Genomic DNA, 17,792 nt, shown 5'->3' with positions numbered 1-17,792 from the left:
CAAACACAGGAGTATTTCAAACAGAAGATAGTGGTTGGATCCCTCACAAAATTCCATGGAAGAGGGATTATGTAAAAGAAAGCATACAAACGGTAGTTGTTTGTGAACACAAAGTAATTGGATTTACTATCTTACTTTGCACACCAGTTTAGTTCACTACTTGCTGTGATTGAGATTGAATACAATGGTAGTCCATTACTGTTACAGACTTAGGCTGGCATCATAGATTCTCCCAAGTCAGAACATACTGTCTTTGTTTTGGCTTAGCCATTGTAGCTTGGTAATCATGATTTACGGTTTAGCATGTTGGGCAAGTGCAGCCACAAGTTGCTCTGAAACCACCCAGTGAACTGCACAGCTCAATGGAAACTTAAATCTGGGTCTCTCCATTTAATAAATATGGGCCCACATATTTGGATAGGGTAGATGTTCCAATATTTCTTAGGGTGTTGGTCTGTCTTCTGCTGTGCTCTCTATCCCGGTTGGAAGTGGCACTTGAAAGTTTCAAGGATCTTTTCTTAGCCCTTTGTGAAGTTACCAAGGACTGAACCCAGAACTTTCTGCACACAAAACTTGCATTCCAGCAAAAGGTATGTTAGCAATTCTTGGACTACAAAGGTGAATTATCCTAGTTAATTGATATTGAAGGTGAGCCACTCAGTCACTTGTTCATTGGAGTGGCACATAAAGCAAATAAATAAATAAACTCAATAGAATAAATAAACATAGGGAAGTTATAATGTATTTGGAAATAATTGCATAAAACACCATTTCTATATTATTGTGCTGGACTGTATTGACTGAAAATAAAGGGACTAGTAATGCAATATATCTAGAGAGAAATAGGAGATTAGGAAAGGCTGCTGTATAGCTAGTTTTATGAACAGTCTTAAGTACTTTAGGAAACTGTGTATGTGGGGGGAATTGTCCTATAAATAATTGCTAATTAATGAAATTGCTGCTTACCAGACAGAGATGATGTAATTACATAGGGGGAAAATGGGATTTCTTCTTGAACCATCTGCAGAGTTATTGCATATTTAATCTTTTTGCTAAGCTCTTTTTCCTGAATGATTTTTGAAGGATCAGGAGGAGGTTGGTGCCAGCTGGTACTGACTATGGTAGACTACAGCTAAAGTAATTTTATCAGCTGGGACTGGGGAAAGCTACAGATCTCTTAGATAAAAGCATGAGTGAAGGGTTATTCTGTTGAGAAAAACCTCGAACAGTTAAAATAATGTCTCAAACAACAATTTAAATGAGCAACCCAATTCTTGATATTGTAACAAACATATGCAATTTATGGAAGAAACATGGATGAAAAACTGACCTTATTTGTGTGTTCTATAAGTGACAAAGTGTGAATGAAGTATTCTATGTGAAATGTCTATTTCATTTTATTTTATAATTTTACATTTTAAGTGAGTTGGGACCTAATCAGAGGTTGTAACTAGATAGGAACATGCAGGACAGGAATGTCACCATGCATTCCAATCTCTCTATAAGATATCTGGCATCTTCATACTGAGCAAGAAGGTCTGCAAAGAGTGTCAGCTCATGTTTTCTTAACTGCAGGTAGAAGCCACCAGATCAGAAACCCTGGGGTTTTTTTTAGCCCTCCTAATTACACAAAGGGTGCTGCTGGCATCTAAATGAATGAAGGTAGAAGGTTCTGCAGAGCTCCCTGCTCACCATCACAGTATGAGAGACTTAAAAGGCAGCACATGGAAGGATGCTGGGATAGAACCAGTATCTTTTCTGTACTTTTTTTTTTCATCCCAGAGTCAGCAAATATTCTAGTCTGGAATGCTATTGTGGAAACTTGTGTAGTGCCTTGGGTGCGCAAAAAAATTTGGCAATCTCTCAAGTTGTTGGCATTTGCTGAAGTTTTGCAAGATTCTGGATTTTAAAACATTTGAAACGTTAGACAATCCTCTTGGGTCCTGTGGTGTTTGTAGTAGTTGCAGGTATTATTTTGCCAATCACACTATACATATGTAACATCTAAACATGTTTAATAAAACGGAATATAGTCTGTATCAAACTTCAAAGAACCTTGCCACCTGCTGAGACATAGGATAACAGTGTTCAAATTTCCAACAGTTGTCACATATAAGAAGGGGTGAACTTATTCTCTGCTGCCCCCAAGGATAAGACCAGAACGACAAGGAAGTACATTAAGGTTAGACCAGTGTTTCTCAACCTTGACATCTTTAAGTTGTCAAGGTTGAGAAACACTGGGCTAGACAGTAGGAAATTTGCTATAGTAAGAGCTGTCAGCCAATGGAATGAGCTTCATGGTACCTTCCCTTCACTAGAGGTCTTCAAACAAAGGTTGCATAGCCATGTGTCCAAAATCGTTTAGCAGATGCTGTACTGAGCAAGGGGTTCTAACATACCTTCCAAATCTATGATTCAGTGATTTCTTTTAGATATGGAGAGTCTGATTTTGGCTTAACTGATGCTTAGTGGATCACCAGGAGACAATCTGTTCCACTACTTAATAGTTCCCATGATCAGGAAATTATTCCTTCCTTTGAGTTTGTATCTCTCTCTATAAATCTTCCGCTCACTGGTTCTTGTCTTACCTTCAGGCACTACAAAGAATAAATCTACACCGGCTTCCCTGTAACAGCCCTTAAAGTATTAGAACACTCCCCTTAGTCTCCCCTCTTCTTTAGGCTAAGCTAAAAAAAGCCTTTTACTGTTCTTCGTAGGATTTAGCCTCTAAGCCTGTTATTATCTTTGTTGCCCTTCTCTGCACTCTTTCCATTCCCTCAGCATCCATCTTGCATTGTGGTAACCAAAACTGGACACCCTATTCCGAGTGTGGTCTGACCCAATGCAGTGTAGAGTGGAACTATCACTTAGGCAGCTCTGTTGGGCCCCAGAAAAGTGTCCTCTGCCCAAGTGAAGTGACAGGTGGAAACAGACTATTGGTGAGCAATCTGAGGGCACGAAAGCAGAGAGGCTATGACTGGCCCCAAGATAGCACTTCATGTTCACTCTGAACCACCCTGTTTGTCATGATTATTCTTGCAGCATCATGAAGTAAATGCCTACTTTCTGGAAGAGACAATGGTGCCCAATCTGTAACACTTTACTGTTTAGTTGTCTGTGACAGAGATGGTGTTTCCATTTTTATCCATATAGTTGTACTTGTATCATTATGGAATAACTGGACTGACAATAAGCACCAATTACAAATGGATTAATTTTTTATAAATTACCTTTTGAGGTCCAGTAGGCCTGAGATTCCTACACAGTATGCTGTTTTTTACATTTTGTTCTCCACTACCCTTCCTTTTCAAATGCCATCATACCTCTCATTGATATTCATCATCCTGGCCCTTTCTCTGTTTCTAAGCTTCCAGTCTGAGATCTTAATCACACCACCACAGTGTTTCTTATCATAGGGTTACTATTTTCTGTATGATCATATTTGTTGAATTGATTCTGATATTCTTAAAGTCCAGCACCTGCATCTGGACACAGTATGCAAGTTGAAATCAGATCAGCATAGAATGAAATAAAATTGTTGCTTTTTTGACTTGAAAATTAAGGTTCTGTTACCGCAACCTAGAACCACATCAGTCTTTCTTGGAAGTTTCATTACACTGCTGATTCAGGTGTGATACTGAAGTGGAAATATTGTAAAGTGGAAAGATCCATGTAAGAAGTCATGCTTCAGTGATTACACAAAAACTTTATTGAAGACTAGATCAGACAGGTTATATGTAATATATATAGACTGAATTAAGCACAGCAGTTGATTTTTGAAAACCAAAACCAAACTTGACAACGGGTTCTCCATACTGAAGTTCACTTACAGATGCTGGTAAAACTATACAACATGCAGTGTTGGATTTGAGGATTTGTCTGGGTATTAGGAAGCTTTTGTGACCAAGTCACCATTTTTGTTGTACTGCAAAGGTGGAAATCCTTTGACCTGAACCTATTTTTGTGACCCTCAGAATCCCCTCTAATTGCTCTGTAATTGGTTGCATGATTTCCATAATTTTGTGGCAGGAAATGCATAAAAACTAGTCTAAGCTCCAAGAGAGGGAACCTCCCCCCCAAATCTCAGAAAACTAGGGGAAGAAAAGATCTTGTTCCATCTACTTTATAATTGTTCTACTAGTTGCAGCCCTCCGCGTCTCACAATCAACCCAAAAGTGGCAATTCTTTAGCAATATTGTTTTGCTAAAGATATTTCAGTTTAGTTTATCAGAAATCATAAAATATCAGCTATCTAGCTTCTAAGAGCTTCTCTCTTGCCATCATTCTTCAGTTGAGAAGAATAGCAAACTGAAAAGTAAAAGATATAGTTCTATGCAGCATTTCTCATCCTTGGCAGCTTGAAGATGTGTGGACTTCAGCTCCCAGAATTCCCCAGTCAGCATGTTGGCTGGGGAATTCTGGGAGCTGAAGTCCACACATCTTCAAACTGCCAAGGGTGAGAAATGCTGCTTCGTGTATATTATAAATAGGACAACTGTATTAGTTCATCAGGAAAGGAAAGAGAAGTATGTGAAATGGAGGAAATGAGGCCCTCTACTGGCTGACTTAACTAGGAGTAGCCAGTATAGTCTCATGCATTTTGAGGAACTGATTTAATGAATCAAGTAAAGAAAATACACTGTTTTTAAAATGAAAATAAGGAAGGCTATCCATCTCTTCCCTTCTTCTTTCTCATACATTCTTGTCTTGCTATTTTGTAAATCTTTTTTTGCACTGTCTAAAACTAATATTTGATTTTTTAAAAAAAAGGCAACAGTGCATATTGTACAATGGTAGTGCTGCTTCCAGCAATTATATTTACAAGATGGGACAAGATGGAAAAGTTTCAGGAATAGTTTAAGAAAACCACTGTAATGAAAATGTGATTTTTAAAGATTGATAAACTGCTTGATAGAAGCTGGAGCGTATACATTTCTGAAAAGCTGAAGGAAGAGGGGAAAAACATTCAAAAAGATAATTTATAACAATTCTACATAAAACTGATCTTTATTTCAAACAAATTATGACCTCACATATTAAACAATTTACATTTTACAATATAAATCAACTTATCATTAATATATTTCTAAACTTAAGACATGTACATGGATGAGCTTCAAAGAAAAGTTCTTTCTGAAATATAGGCCATGTGATAGGATATTTAATTCAATGCATCATCCCTTTGCAAAGGAATGATCTGAATCTCTTTTGCTATCTGCTCTGCTATCGCTTGACTATTTGCAGCGATTATCCTTCTTGACATCAAATCAAATGGTCCTCCTAGAAAAAGAAACACACGAGTTTATTTATATCTGATTTGTTTCCACTGATTGATAAAATGCTCTGAGTTAGCAGAGATTCAAATTCTGTATTCTCCAGGAATTGAACTTTATTTTTCTAAACTATATAAACCTGTTAATTTTTTTTTCTAGGAACTCAGGGCAGCACTCATGTTTTCTTCACAACAACTATCCTGGCCCAAAGTAACTCAGTGAACTTCCATGGCTGAGGGTCAATTAATTTGGCTCTCCAAATGTTCGGTGGGTCTCCCTGATCCTACTCCAACACCTTCCACTACACCATACTGGCTCTCTGGACTAGTCATTGTTCCTTGTCTTGGTTAATTGGACCAATCTTATGTAGTTTTCAAAATCCTGCAATACCAGAACAAATAATGATCAAATTAATTTTCAGTCTTGAATGAAATGTTAGCAGCACCAAGTCTCTATGTAGGCACTGAATACTAGTGTCTGAGAACACTAGAGGCATCTTTTACAAGTTAAAAGTGGAAAACAATTACGCATGTTAAAAGTGGAAATATCTTAAATTTCAAAACACAGTAGCCATATTCATGTGGCATAGAAAGTCCTGCCTTGTGGAGTCCTTGGGGTTCTCTGAGCTTGGTTCTTTTCTTGCAAACGTTTCATGACCTGGCTAGGTAACATCTTCAGTGCTAAAATGGGATGGGGGTTGCTCTCTATTTATGTGCTGTGGCCTGCAGTTTAACTAGGAAACTGTCAGCATTTTAGACCAAGCTGAATCCAAATATGCAAGAGAATTCTTGGAAGCTTGGTATTCAGACAAGGCAGCCATCAACAGGCACATAGAGATAAAGAGCATCTACATACTATTCAAAAGAGACAAAAGACCAGAAGATCGCTGCACAAGCAATCAATCACCAGCAATCATCACCAGCAATCGCCACCCAGATAAACAAAGGTTACCACCAGACACACAATCAAGCAGCAAACATAGGCTAATCAAAGAACTACCAGAGGAGCAAAACAAAACCCCCACCTCTACCAGCACTGGCAAGGCAGGCCACAGCACATAAACAGAGAGCAAACCCCATCCCATTTTAGCACTGAAGATGTTACCTAGCCGGGTAATGAAAGGTTTGAAAGAAAAGAACCAAGCTCAGAGAACCCCAAGGACTCCACAGTTCAACCCTGAGCTACACATATTCACCTCTATAAGCCCTGCCTTGCTGTGGGAACATGTATTATTATACTCCCACTTTGTTCTGCCCCTTAACAAAACAGTGATGGGTCATTTAGTATGTTGAACTGAGGTAGAGTTTGCATATTAAAAATGAAAACGATAAGTCAGGGTTATTCTTTTATGATTCCTAGCTTGTTTCAGAGCAGGGTATAATGCAGCAGAAATTAGATGTATTTTTATGCGCAGCAGCCTCTGCATCAAACCTTGGTGATGTCGTCATGCAAATGCTGTTCTTACGTACCCGGTTCCTGATACTTGGCACAAATACGAAAGTTGCAACATTTGCGTAATGATGTGTGTCATGCACGTTTTGTCATTCCCGCCCTCTCTACAAGTAAATCCTCAGGTTTGTGTCCCTGAGTGGAAAACACTTAAATGCTCAAATTATATTTAACAGTATTAGTCTTGTAGGACTTCTTCTCATGAACTGTCAACTGTACAAAACTGGGCTTATTTTGTTTTCAACATATTTTACCTGAGACATCGAGCAACACTCCTCCTGCTTCAAGAAGGATAATCCCAGCTCCTGCCATATCCCAGCAGTGAATCCCCATCTCGTAATAGGCATCGGCTCCTCCTGTTGCCACCAGGCACATATTAATAGCTGCTGTCCCAACTGCTCTAATTCTAAAACAGGTCACAGAATTAGTGCCATCAGTTATTTGGGCATTGAAGGTAAGGACTAATCATTTGGGATGCTAAAGCACAGAAGCAAAGACTGAATTGGGGAACTGAGTGGAACTTAGTAGAATGAAGTACTGCATATGTACCTACATCTGGATACAGCCAATAACAGGATATTACTCTTCATAATAGCACCCTGCTATATCATCTTAATTATTTTATTCTAATTATTAAAGCCAAATATGTGACTTTTTCAGTCAGCTGGAATTACTGACCATATATCATGTGTCTGAGAGACAGGAAGCAAACTTTTCTGGATGTTGAGAATTAGGTTGCAGCGTCCAAACATTCCTTTCCATCATTCAGTGGACCTGGGACCTTTTTCCGGTTACTACCCCTGAACTGATGGCATTTAAAAATAAGTTGAAGAATTTAACCACACTACCAGGATGGCATAAGTCAAGATTAAGTCATCTTTAAACAGGCTGCTCTTGTAGAATTGAAACTATCGAGCCAGCCTTCCTTCCAAATGCCCGTGGAAATGTTAACACATTAACTTTGTCCCTTTCATACTATATCCCTTGCTTTTGCCAATCATCTTCTGAGACTTTTTACATTATATATTTTTATGACTGTATATAGATTCTTTAACAGAGATAACACATTAAACGGTAATTTGTCAGTACAGTTATTTGGAAAATTGTTGAGACCCTTAGAAATCAATGACATTTGACACACAAACCTCAAAATTGGCAAATAAACTCCTGCATTGCCAAAAGCAGGCACACCTCTGTAGAAATGGTTCATCTCTATTCTTCTTAACTCCTCGCCTAATTTATTCTCTCTTTTTCTCCAGCACTGCCACCCGTACTCAGTGTACAAAGTCACATAGTTCCTTGGTCAAAAGAAGCAGGGCGAGGCTTACAATCTTTTTACTTTACTATACATAGCTTGTTTTCTGCTAACACCATCTGGGCCAACGTATTGAAAACAGAGGTCCTAATCTGAATCCTAATTCAGATCCTGAGGGAAGAAGGGGGACATTCTCATGTTCTTGGAAATATCTGCATTGTGCTGATGTACCAAAATGTATAAGGAATGCAAATAAAGTGAAAATAAGAAAGACACCATACCCATGAATAGGAATACTAAGGAGCCTTTGCATGTTAGAAAGAACTGTTTTTAAAACTTCTGGATCACGGTTGGATCCCAATTCTGATACTAAGAGTGCTTTTGTAATATCTGCAAAATTAAAAAAAAATGCATCCCATTTAATTTACATTTGAACAGTGCTGTTAAAAAAGAGCAAAATCAACATCACTAACATTGTGTTTAAAGCACATCATTACTTATTTTGTATCTAATGCCTAGAAGGGTTAGAAAAAGGCATTCCCTGTCCACAGGTTTACTTAATGCTCACCAGCACATCTATGACCTGAATATGAAGAAAAAAACAAACTAAAGACATATGGCATAAATGTTTCTTAAAAAGTACAAGTAATTATGTTCCACAAAGTTCTAAACAATCCTTTGTGACCTCTAGCCCTGACAATTGAGTCGGGGTACCTACAGATATTAAATGAGCAATGAGGCCGCATTTTATTCAGATGTACAATATGATACTCTCCAGGTTCATTCTCCTGTTGACTGCAGAAGTTAGATATGCGCTGTACTGCTTCTCACAAATCTGCCTTCTTTTAATTAAAATTTCAATTTTTAAAAAATGGCAAACAGGCACAGAACTCTGGGCAATGCTTCAAAGAATAAAAAAGACAAATTGTCTGAAACATGGTATGGAGGTATCAGGCAGATTGCTTGAACAGCATTCTGTTGCCAGTTAACGCAGAAGCGATAGTAACGATATGCTAAGAGAACACACACACAGAATAAGTCCCATTTCTAAGGGCATTTGATTTATTTTTTGCACTAAGTGGGGCAGCAGTTATAGAGCAAATAGAAAAATTCATATACTTCTCTGGCTGACTGCCATCAGGTGAGCTCACCTCTGTTCTCAAATGATTTGCAGTGTAAATTACGGGAGTACATTTGGGTATTTATATCCCTCAAGCCAATTTTACAATGCGGTATAAGAACAAACAAAGCCTGTGTGACTTCTGGAAGGCATATTATGATTATGATTATATTTCTATTCTACCCTTTTTTATATATATAACTCAAGGCAGTGAACTTACCTAATACTCCTGTCTCCTATTTTCCTTACAACAACAACCCTGTGAGGTGGGTTAGGCTGAGAGAGAGGGAGTGGCCCAAAGTCACCCAGCCGGCTTTCACGCCTAAGGGAGGCCTAGAAGTCAAGCCTCCTGGTTTCCACCTCCACCACTACACCAAACTGGCTCTTGGAAGAGAAAGAAGATTTGGGAAGAAAGCCAACAGGAGGAAGGGCTATGGTGGCTTTATAATCTAGAATAAAAAGGAGTCTGAAAAGTGAAAGTCAGTGGAAAAGGTCAAGAAGCAGCAAGGCCAGGAATTAAAAAAACAAAAGCTGAACCCAAAGAAGAGACCTTGTGCTGGAAGAGGATGAGAAAAAGTGGAAAGAACCTTTCTCAGTTGCAGTTTGACATCAGCAACAAGGGGATACGGAAATGGAAACAAACAAAGCCTGTGCTGGCCAGCTGGAAGTGAAGAGGAGGTTTGCTTCCAAGCCTTGAATATGAAAAGGAGTTCCTTGGAAAGGAAATAAGAAGGGAAAAAGCTCAAAGAATAACAGGGCAAAGAAATTCCAAACTAAAAATGTGGAGACTTGTTAAATATTGCATAACTGGTGTGAAATAGGCTGGTTCAGTCCTCTGCTTCCTTAAGCTTATGAAACTCTGTGACATGAACTTCCACCCTAACCCATAAAAACGGAGATGACGAAGCTTCACCTTGTTGTTTTGACACTTGGAGCTTTTGCCCATTGCAAAAGGCTCCTTTTCCTTTTCGGCCAGTATACATCTTGTCTTCCACGCAGCTATACACAATTCCAAATTCCATCTGTAATAAGAAAAATGCAACACCTGTAGATCTTTAACAAATCTAATTTTACATTTTGGGAAGCGGTTGAGATGAAAACATTTTTTTCCTATTAGAAGTTAAGATAAAATGAGAAATCAATTACCTGTTTCTTTACTACAAAGCCAATTGAAACTGCTACGAAGGGAAACCTTGAAGTTCAAAAAGAGAAATAGATTGCATTTGTAAGGGAAAGACAGAAGCAACAACCGTAAATTAGAAAAGTAGAATTTGGATAAAATTACTCTAGGTACCCCTAAAGAAAGTAATGAAAAACAACTTCTAATATTTTCATATTACAACAGAACCAAAGATCATCCTCTAATGGCCAAGAAACAAGGCATTTAATTATTACAATGCATTTAAATATTATTTATCTAGTACATGTGGTGATTCTAAGAGCTGAAAAAAGTACCTGTGCACAAAGTTAGTTGTTCCATCTATAGGGTCAATAATCCAAGTGGGATTATCTGTCAAAATACTTCCTGCACCAGCTGCAACAGATTCTTCTCCAATAAAGCTAGAATGAACAATAACATGCATAGTTAGATAAATATAGATTGTAATTTCATACTTAATATACATGTATCATAAAATACCACTAACAACTTCAAAAGCCATCACTCATCTAGTAAACTACTTTTAGTCATTTTATTTTATTTTTTTTACCATCAGTTTACTTGGTGCATTACAAAGATTTTTGCTGATTCAGAGTACCCAGTCTATGTAGTTCAGCATTCTGTACCTAGAAGGGTATAGCCTGATGCAGCTTTTCTCAGTCTATCTCCAGATGTGTTAGGATTACAATAGCCAGAATTCCTAGCCAATATAATTGAGAAACAATGCAGGTAGTCCTTGACTTATGACGGCAATTGGGACCAGAATTTCTGTTGCTAAGAGATGCAGTTGTGAAGCGTGACTGCATTGCTTAGTGACCGCAATCCCTGCAGTCCCGGTTGCTGTCGTTAACCAAATCCCACAGTCATTAATTGAGGCAACTTCCTGTCAGGTTCCCACAACCAAAGTCAGTGGGGAAGCCAGCAGGAAGTTGCAAGTCCCAGGCCAGCAGGCAGGTAAATGGTTGCTACCGGGTATGGAAGGGAGCAAGGATATGTGAGAGGTATAGCATGGGTTGGGCTAGTTGCTCTCTCTCAGCCCTAACCACTTCCAAAAAACCTTGACAAGAAAACTGCAGGGACTTGTCCAGGCAGTCGCCAGGAGTCAAAAACTGACTCAAAGGTGCAAAAAAAATGTTGATAATAATAATAATTGGGCATATATGGTATATTGTTTTGGAATATGTAGCTCCAAATGTTTCATGCATTTTATAATTCCAGCACAAATATGGACTTACTACACCAACCTAACTCTCAGGTTGTTGTAAGAATAAAACTGGAGGAATGCTTAGTATGTCTTTTTGAACTCTTAGAGAAAAGGTAGAATAGTAAAAAAAATACATAAATTCCGCAATCCTTTTTCAGTATCTGACAGCCTCTGTTTTACATATGCCGACTACTTGTCTAACTAGTTTGTTCTTCACATTAAAGTGGAAAGGGGCCATTTAGACCATCAAGTCCAAATCCTCTGCTCAGCGTGGGAATCCAATATACAGCATCCCTAACTGATGATGGATGTCCAGCCTCTGCTTGAACAAATCTGACAGGGTGAGCTAAAGTTTTCCACAACTTATGAATGGGCACTCTGGAACACCAGAGGACAGATTTCACCTTTCATGCAATATCTCTTCAGGTACTTGAAAATACAGCCACTCCTTGTTTAGCAGCTACCTCATTTAGCAACCATTTGCAAATACAATGGTAATTTTAAAAAATAATCATTTTCTGACCAATGAGTGCATTTACAACCAAATTTCCTGTGTCTGACAACAAAAGCCTTCAGTGTGAAACTTATTAAGGTTTGGTGAGTTTCAGTCAGCAGGGTAGGCCAGAGGTTCTAATCAACTAATTAAGGTCACAGAGCTGAGCTTCTTAACTTATGGTTAGCACTGTTTAGGAACCCACTATGATATGGAGAAAAACATTTCAGGAAGAGATAGCTTGTTTAAGCAATCTCTCCTTCCTGGGGGGGGGGGGGGGGGGGGCAAAAAAAAGTGGGGGAAGTGTCAGGCACAGGAAACTGTACAAAAGAACTTTATTTGAATGAGATGGCAGCAACCAGTGGTCTTCGCAGTCTCTCTCTCTTTCTCAGTCTTGTGTTCGCTTAGTGACCATTTTGCTTCTGATTTAAGGAACAGATTGCAGTCGCTAAACGAGAAGAGGGTGTATTCGCTTTCTCTCCTTCTCTTGTATAATTATATCCAGTTTCCTCATTCTTTCCTTGTAACACTTGATTTCTAGCCACCCAATCATTATTGCCCCTCTTTGCAAGATTTTCTCTGAATCTTTCTTAAATGGGTAACCAGATTCAAGATGGACTCAGACCAATGTAGCACATAGTGGAGTTATATCTTTCCCTGACTTGGAATCTATGTTTCTATTATTGCTTCTATTAATGCAGCCTAAATTGCATTTGTCAGGCAACCACCTGACATTAATGACTTGTATTCAATGAGTTAATCAATGATAACTCCAAGATCCTATTCAGGGGTACCTTGCTGAGCTCAGACTTATATTTCAGAGGTGTATCTCTTTGCAACTAACATCATAAGATATGCCGTACCTGTGAGATGGATACTTTTCTTTTATAGAAGATATAATCATATTTTCCACTTTTTGATCAGTGACTGTGACTAGATCTGCTGGAGAACTTTTAATCATAACAGTTACATCCTCTGTCAATGCCTCCCGGATTATCTGTACAGAAAAATCTTTATATGGTTATTTTGAAAACAGGACATGGTAAATGGTATGCTTAATTTTCAGTAAGACTTAAGTTAAAACCTTTCCTGCTGGGGTAGAAGGTAGAAGCAGCAAGAAAAAATTATAACAAAAGACTCAAATTCACTTCTTATTTTACAAGGTATCATGCTTATAATGATAAAAAATATGGAAAATGGAAGAACCCTTTTTCAGGTTGTGTTCAGGTGCTATGCATAACTAATATATATGAGGGCACCATAGGAAATACACAATTCTAAGGATGACTTAATTGTTTAAATTTTCTAATAAGTTGATTAAGATTTAGGGTTTCTAAATCTTATATTTATTTTTATATTTTAAAATAAATGTGGTTCCTTGTTTGCTTTGTAAATCCCTCATTTCTTTGTGCTGCTTAGATACTAGATAAAAGTACAAGTCAGGTTCTTGAGCACATATAACTTCTTAGAAGTTAATATTCTTAGGCAAGGTTGGGCCAGCTTAGGGCCTAGCGAGCACAAGTATCCGCAATTCATCATTTTTGTGGTTCTTACAGCAGTACTGAAATGTGGTATTACAGTTATTCATTACTGGTGACAAGCCATGATTTCCAAGCTGCAAAGGTTAAATATTAAAATCAGTACTTGAATATTTAATCCAGTTTTGAGAATGAGTTTTTGTTTTGTAGGTTTCTAAAATGTTTCTATGATCCCAGTAGAAGGTAAATTATTCATACCTCTCCAGCTTTTCTTGCTAAAGCAACTGCGTAGTTCATGCATTCTTCCCAAGGATCAGCCATCTTTACCTACATAGAATGTCATATTTCAGTTACTTGTAACTTTTAAAATACCATGCAATACAATACGGATGCTGAGAAAAAATATCTTTGTCTTCAGTCTTATTAACCTCATATTCTGGATTTCCCTCATTCAGATTTTATACATACACAAATAAAGGTTAACATTGGTCTGCCCAGTGCTCTTCCTTAGAAACTCCTTTGATTGGAAAGCTTAGAGATTTTGTTAGTTTCTAAGCATTGTTTTGTTCCAGAATTTTAAGATCAAGGCTAAAAATATACATGTATTTGCTTTGAAGTAAATCTCACTGAATATAAAATGTTTTCCTATTCATACTTAAAGGTACCAGGCTGGAAAGGTTATATAAATACTCTTTAACATGTTTATGCATAAAAAATAGCTGTCCAGTCTTACATTTTTTGATTATGATCCGACACAGGTGATACTTGCCATGAGCAGGTAGTCTAGCTACTCTCCAAAAAAAACCCCACCTAAATTCCTTTCTCTGCTAGGGAATCCTGCTAATTAGATTTTGATTAACTTGTGTTAGCTGATACAACTCAATTATATCCAGCTGTTTTCTTTGGTTTTCTGCTGGCCAAGCAATCTGTGAATTCAGTGTAGGATGGAAACAGTATGAGCATTTCCAGAAATGAAGAATGCATAAGTCATCTTTTCAGCATCCTTTGAGAAGGCACCTACTGAGAACACGATTCTGCCTCTGTGAGACCCAATCTGCTCACCTGGAGGCTCCGTATTACTTTATCTTTGCAGGGCTCTTCCTCATCCTTTGCCAGCACGTGCACCCAGATAGTGGCCATACGGCAGCACCGGCCTGGCCATTTCCTAGCACTCAGTAGCCTCCCCGTGTGCATCGCAAGGGGCTGGTATCACTTTCTGCCTCAGGCTGGTTAGTTTCCAACCAGAAGAGCTCTAGGAGGTACTTGAGGCTCTCAAACCTACCTCTTCCTCATTAATTATAACTAGAAAACACCAAATGGCAAAAGAGCATCTTTGAGAAAACATAGCAGCTTTTTCACCTCAGCTTCACTGGAGCATCCTTGTTCTTCTCTTTAGGCAGAGATGGCTCCTGCTGGGTCAGGAGGCATGTTCCTCCACCAGCCAACTTTGCGGAGAGATGTTTTCATGGCTGCTGCTTTTATCCTCCTTTTCCAGCTTTCTGACATCCTAGCGGCTGTGGAGCAGAAGTAGGCCCTGAGTGATGCCAGCCTTGCCTCACCTATCCTGCTGCTCCATGCAGAGGAAAGCCACCAGGAAATGGGGAGATGGCATGGTGCAGCAGGATGGTGAGGCAAGGCTGGCATTGCTCAGGGCTTCTTTATTGTTTTCTTGGAAACAACAGAAAGTGGCTTGTCACTTCCTTTTTTAGAATGTTCTTTTCTGCATTTCCCAGTTTAGCGTAAAGCCCTGGGATCTCCTGGTGGTCTCTCATCCAAGTACTAATCACGTCTGACCATGCATAGCTTTTTGAGATCAACTGTCAGTTTTTCTATTTCCTCACCTTCCCCTAGCCACATAAGGTTAGCAAGAGGGGGGAACTGGAGTAATGGTTGTTGTCTTTCAATACTTCCTGCTTTTCTCTTGGAGCAGAGGTGGTGGTCTTGGAAAGGGAGAGATTATTACTGGCTGGGGAGGGTCCTTTGTGCCCTTCCCCTGTCATTTACTATCTGACTGTCTGACCTAATCCATGTGTAAATTTTCTTCGAAGTGGAAGTGGCACATCAAACCATCCCTTTTCAGTACCTACTTCCAAATACATGCTGCCGGGCCTTCAGGACACATTTAGAAAAGGAGTGGTGGGGCATCTATGCTGAATCGCAGCTCCAGCATCCAAGAAGCATATCTGAAGCTTCTGAGAGTTTTAAAAAAAAAGGTATACAATCTGCACACATTTAGCTCTTCCTGTTTCATTTTGCTGCTGTTTGAATAAGAGTACACAACACCATACCACTTCACAAATTAGGGCTGCAGTTATCTGGACTTGCGTATTTAATGGATCTGTCCGGAGAAGGGTGACGTCGGATTTTCTAAGGGCCAGGGCTCTCAACCTTCACATACATACAACCGTGATAAGGCAGTTCTTAGCGTGTTGGAACGCACTTGCCTCTGAACCCTACGAGCTGCTGTGTCAAAGCAGTAGAAAGAGTTGGGAGAAAGAAAAAAGAAACCCTAGAATTAAATCAGGGCTACAGATCAGCACTTACGAGCAGGCAATCTCGCCAGGCCCGGGACTTACCGTTAGGAGGCCAAATCTTTGCAGCAGCTACCGGTACTGGCAAAGCCGGCTGACTAGGCACGGCATCAGCAGAACCCACTGCGCAGGCGTGGCAGAGACTGAAGGGCGTCCTCTGCTCCCACGCCGCCGCTGCCATTGTCTGATCGATCGAGGCGGTGCGCGGGTGAGACAGCGAGAGCGGTCTCGTGCGAGGAGCCGCACTTCTATTGGTTGCCGAGAGTTCGGATGTTCGTGGGGGCGCGGCGAAATGCCGCGGGGAGACGCTCAAAGCTTTGCCGGGCAAATGAAGCTTTGTTCCTGCGCGCATTTGGCCGAGGGCGTGGCGTGGCGGAACGGAACGAAACACGGGCACGTTCGGAAGTTTCGAATTCGCACGCGCATATCGGCCTCAGTCGGGCAAAGCAAATGGGCAAGGTAGATAATTTGTACTCTGCTTGGAAGTATGAAGCTCGGGTGCGCAGGGAAAAAAACCCGTTTCGATACATAGGTCTGTTTTCTTTATATCCTTTTTGCACCTTTAATTGCTTAATTCTGTTCTGAAGTTGCATTTCATTTATATCAGGCGTGTGAGCGGTAAGACAGCGGAGATAAACGGCGGGCAGAAGAAGGGGTGATATTCTTTATGATTGTAAAAAGTATTTCAATAGAAAGTTACGAAAAAACAGCATTGGACATGGTCTCGCTCTAAAATTAAAAACAAAATAAAAATAGGTGTAGGAGCTGACCGGTCATATCTGTCATGTCTTCCTTCCCCGCTCTTATATTACTTTAATATATAACCCAAAGTAGTTAATCCTTCGTGTGTTATCGATGTGTTTCAACACGGTACCTTTTCAAACTGCCTATTAGCAATTAGCGTTTTAATGTTTAAAGATATATACTGGTGTATATTCAACATTGGACATTGTGATTCACTTGTTTTCCTGCTTTTGAGAAACATCGGCATATTTATATCGTGTATTGGATTGGCCAAATGTGCTCCATGGTAAATCTCCTACAATGTCACCTATCACTCATTTGAGCCAAATTCCAAATGCCTTTTCCATAACGAAAGGAAATATATTTGGAATATTTTAACATAGTATGTAATTTATAGGAAACAACTGGCTCAGTCATTCCAGGTTTTCATATGACTGCACACAGCTTATACAGAAATATTTCTGCTTCTGTAGCTGACAGAATTGCAAATTGACTGTAATAGTATCACTTTCCTCCAGTAGTATTCTTGTCTGAAAATATTAATTGCATCACTTTAAATATCTTTGACAAATAAAACTCAGGGTTGAAATAAATGAAATTGTTACAGTTGATACAATTAGTAAGACAGAATCATATTGTTCTATTGACATTTTAACCATTTAATGGATTGCAAATCCAGCTAACATCAAAATTAAATACAGTGGGGCAAAAAAGTATTTAGTCAGCCACCAATTGTGCAAATTCTCTCACTTAAAAAGATGGGAGGGGCCTGTAATTTTCATCATAGGTATACCTCAACTATGAGAGACAAAATGGGGGAAAAAATCCAGAAAATCACATTGTCTGATTTTTAAAGAATTTATTTGCAAATCATGGTGGAAAATAAGTATTTGGTCAATATCAAAAGTTCATCTCAATACTTTGTTATATATCCTTTGTTGGCAATGACAGAGGTCAAACGTTTTCTGTAAGTCTTCACAAGGTTGTCACACACTGTTGCTGGTATTTTGGCCTATTCCTCCATGCAGATCTCCTCTAGAGCAGTGATGTTTTGGGGCTGTTGCTGGGCAACACAGACTTTCAACT

The 17,792-nt window shown here is 39.2% G+C and overlaps 3 protein-coding genes across 4 annotated transcripts in view; 2 read left to right on the top strand and 1 right to left on the bottom strand.

Annotated features, from left to right (window-relative positions):
• LOC103051738 (myelin P2 protein-like) overlaps positions 1-17,792 on the top strand; it is a 52,873-nt gene that overhangs the window by 8,546 nt on the left and 26,535 nt on the right. Inside the window, exon 7 of the mRNA XM_007432525.3 lies at positions 11,685-11,801. The gene's annotated coding sequence lies outside the window, so the exon portion shown is untranslated. The remainder of the gene's footprint in view (positions 1-11,684; positions 11,802-17,792) is intronic.
• On the bottom strand, positions 4,427-16,141 carry IMPA1 (inositol monophosphatase 1). 2 transcript variants are annotated; one of them, XM_015888806.3, is made up of 10 exons: positions 16,008-16,137; positions 14,791-14,945; positions 13,690-13,758; positions 12,817-12,950; positions 10,553-10,657; positions 10,244-10,289; positions 10,011-10,119; positions 8,259-8,367; positions 6,977-7,128; positions 4,427-5,280 (listed from the first exon to the last, which is right to left on the bottom strand). In XM_015888806.3, exons 3-10 carry the CDS (start codon positions 13,750-13,752, stop codon positions 5,162-5,164), a joined length of 837 nt encoding a protein of 278 aa, XP_015744292.1. In that variant the 5' UTR covers positions 13,753-13,758; positions 14,791-14,945; positions 16,008-16,137; the 3' UTR covers positions 4,427-5,161. The 2 variants fall into 2 exon arrangements, with proteins under 2 accessions (XP_015744292.1, XP_007432585.1); XM_007432523.4 differs by lacking the exon at positions 14,791-14,945 and having other exon boundaries at positions 4,428-5,280; positions 16,008-16,141.
• Positions 16,094-17,792, top strand: part of CHMP4C (charged multivesicular body protein 4C) — a 39,864-nt gene continuing 38,165 nt past the window's right edge. The window contains exon 1 of the mRNA XM_088149169.1: positions 16,094-16,494. Coding sequence (XP_088005295.1) covers positions 16,233-16,494 — 262 coding nt within the window. The 5' untranslated portion in view covers positions 16,094-16,232. The remainder of the gene's footprint in view (positions 16,495-17,792) is intronic.

Source organism: Python bivittatus, unplaced genomic scaffold, assembly GCF_059951505.1.
Source record: "Python bivittatus isolate LINGU-HERP-01145 unplaced genomic scaffold, Pbiv_v1 ctg000590_np1212, whole genome shotgun sequence".
Lineage (NCBI taxonomy): Eukaryota > Metazoa > Chordata > Lepidosauria > Squamata > Pythonidae > Python > Python bivittatus.
Note: the sequence above shows the minus strand (reverse complement) of the source record. Positions and strands in the feature narration are given on the sequence as shown.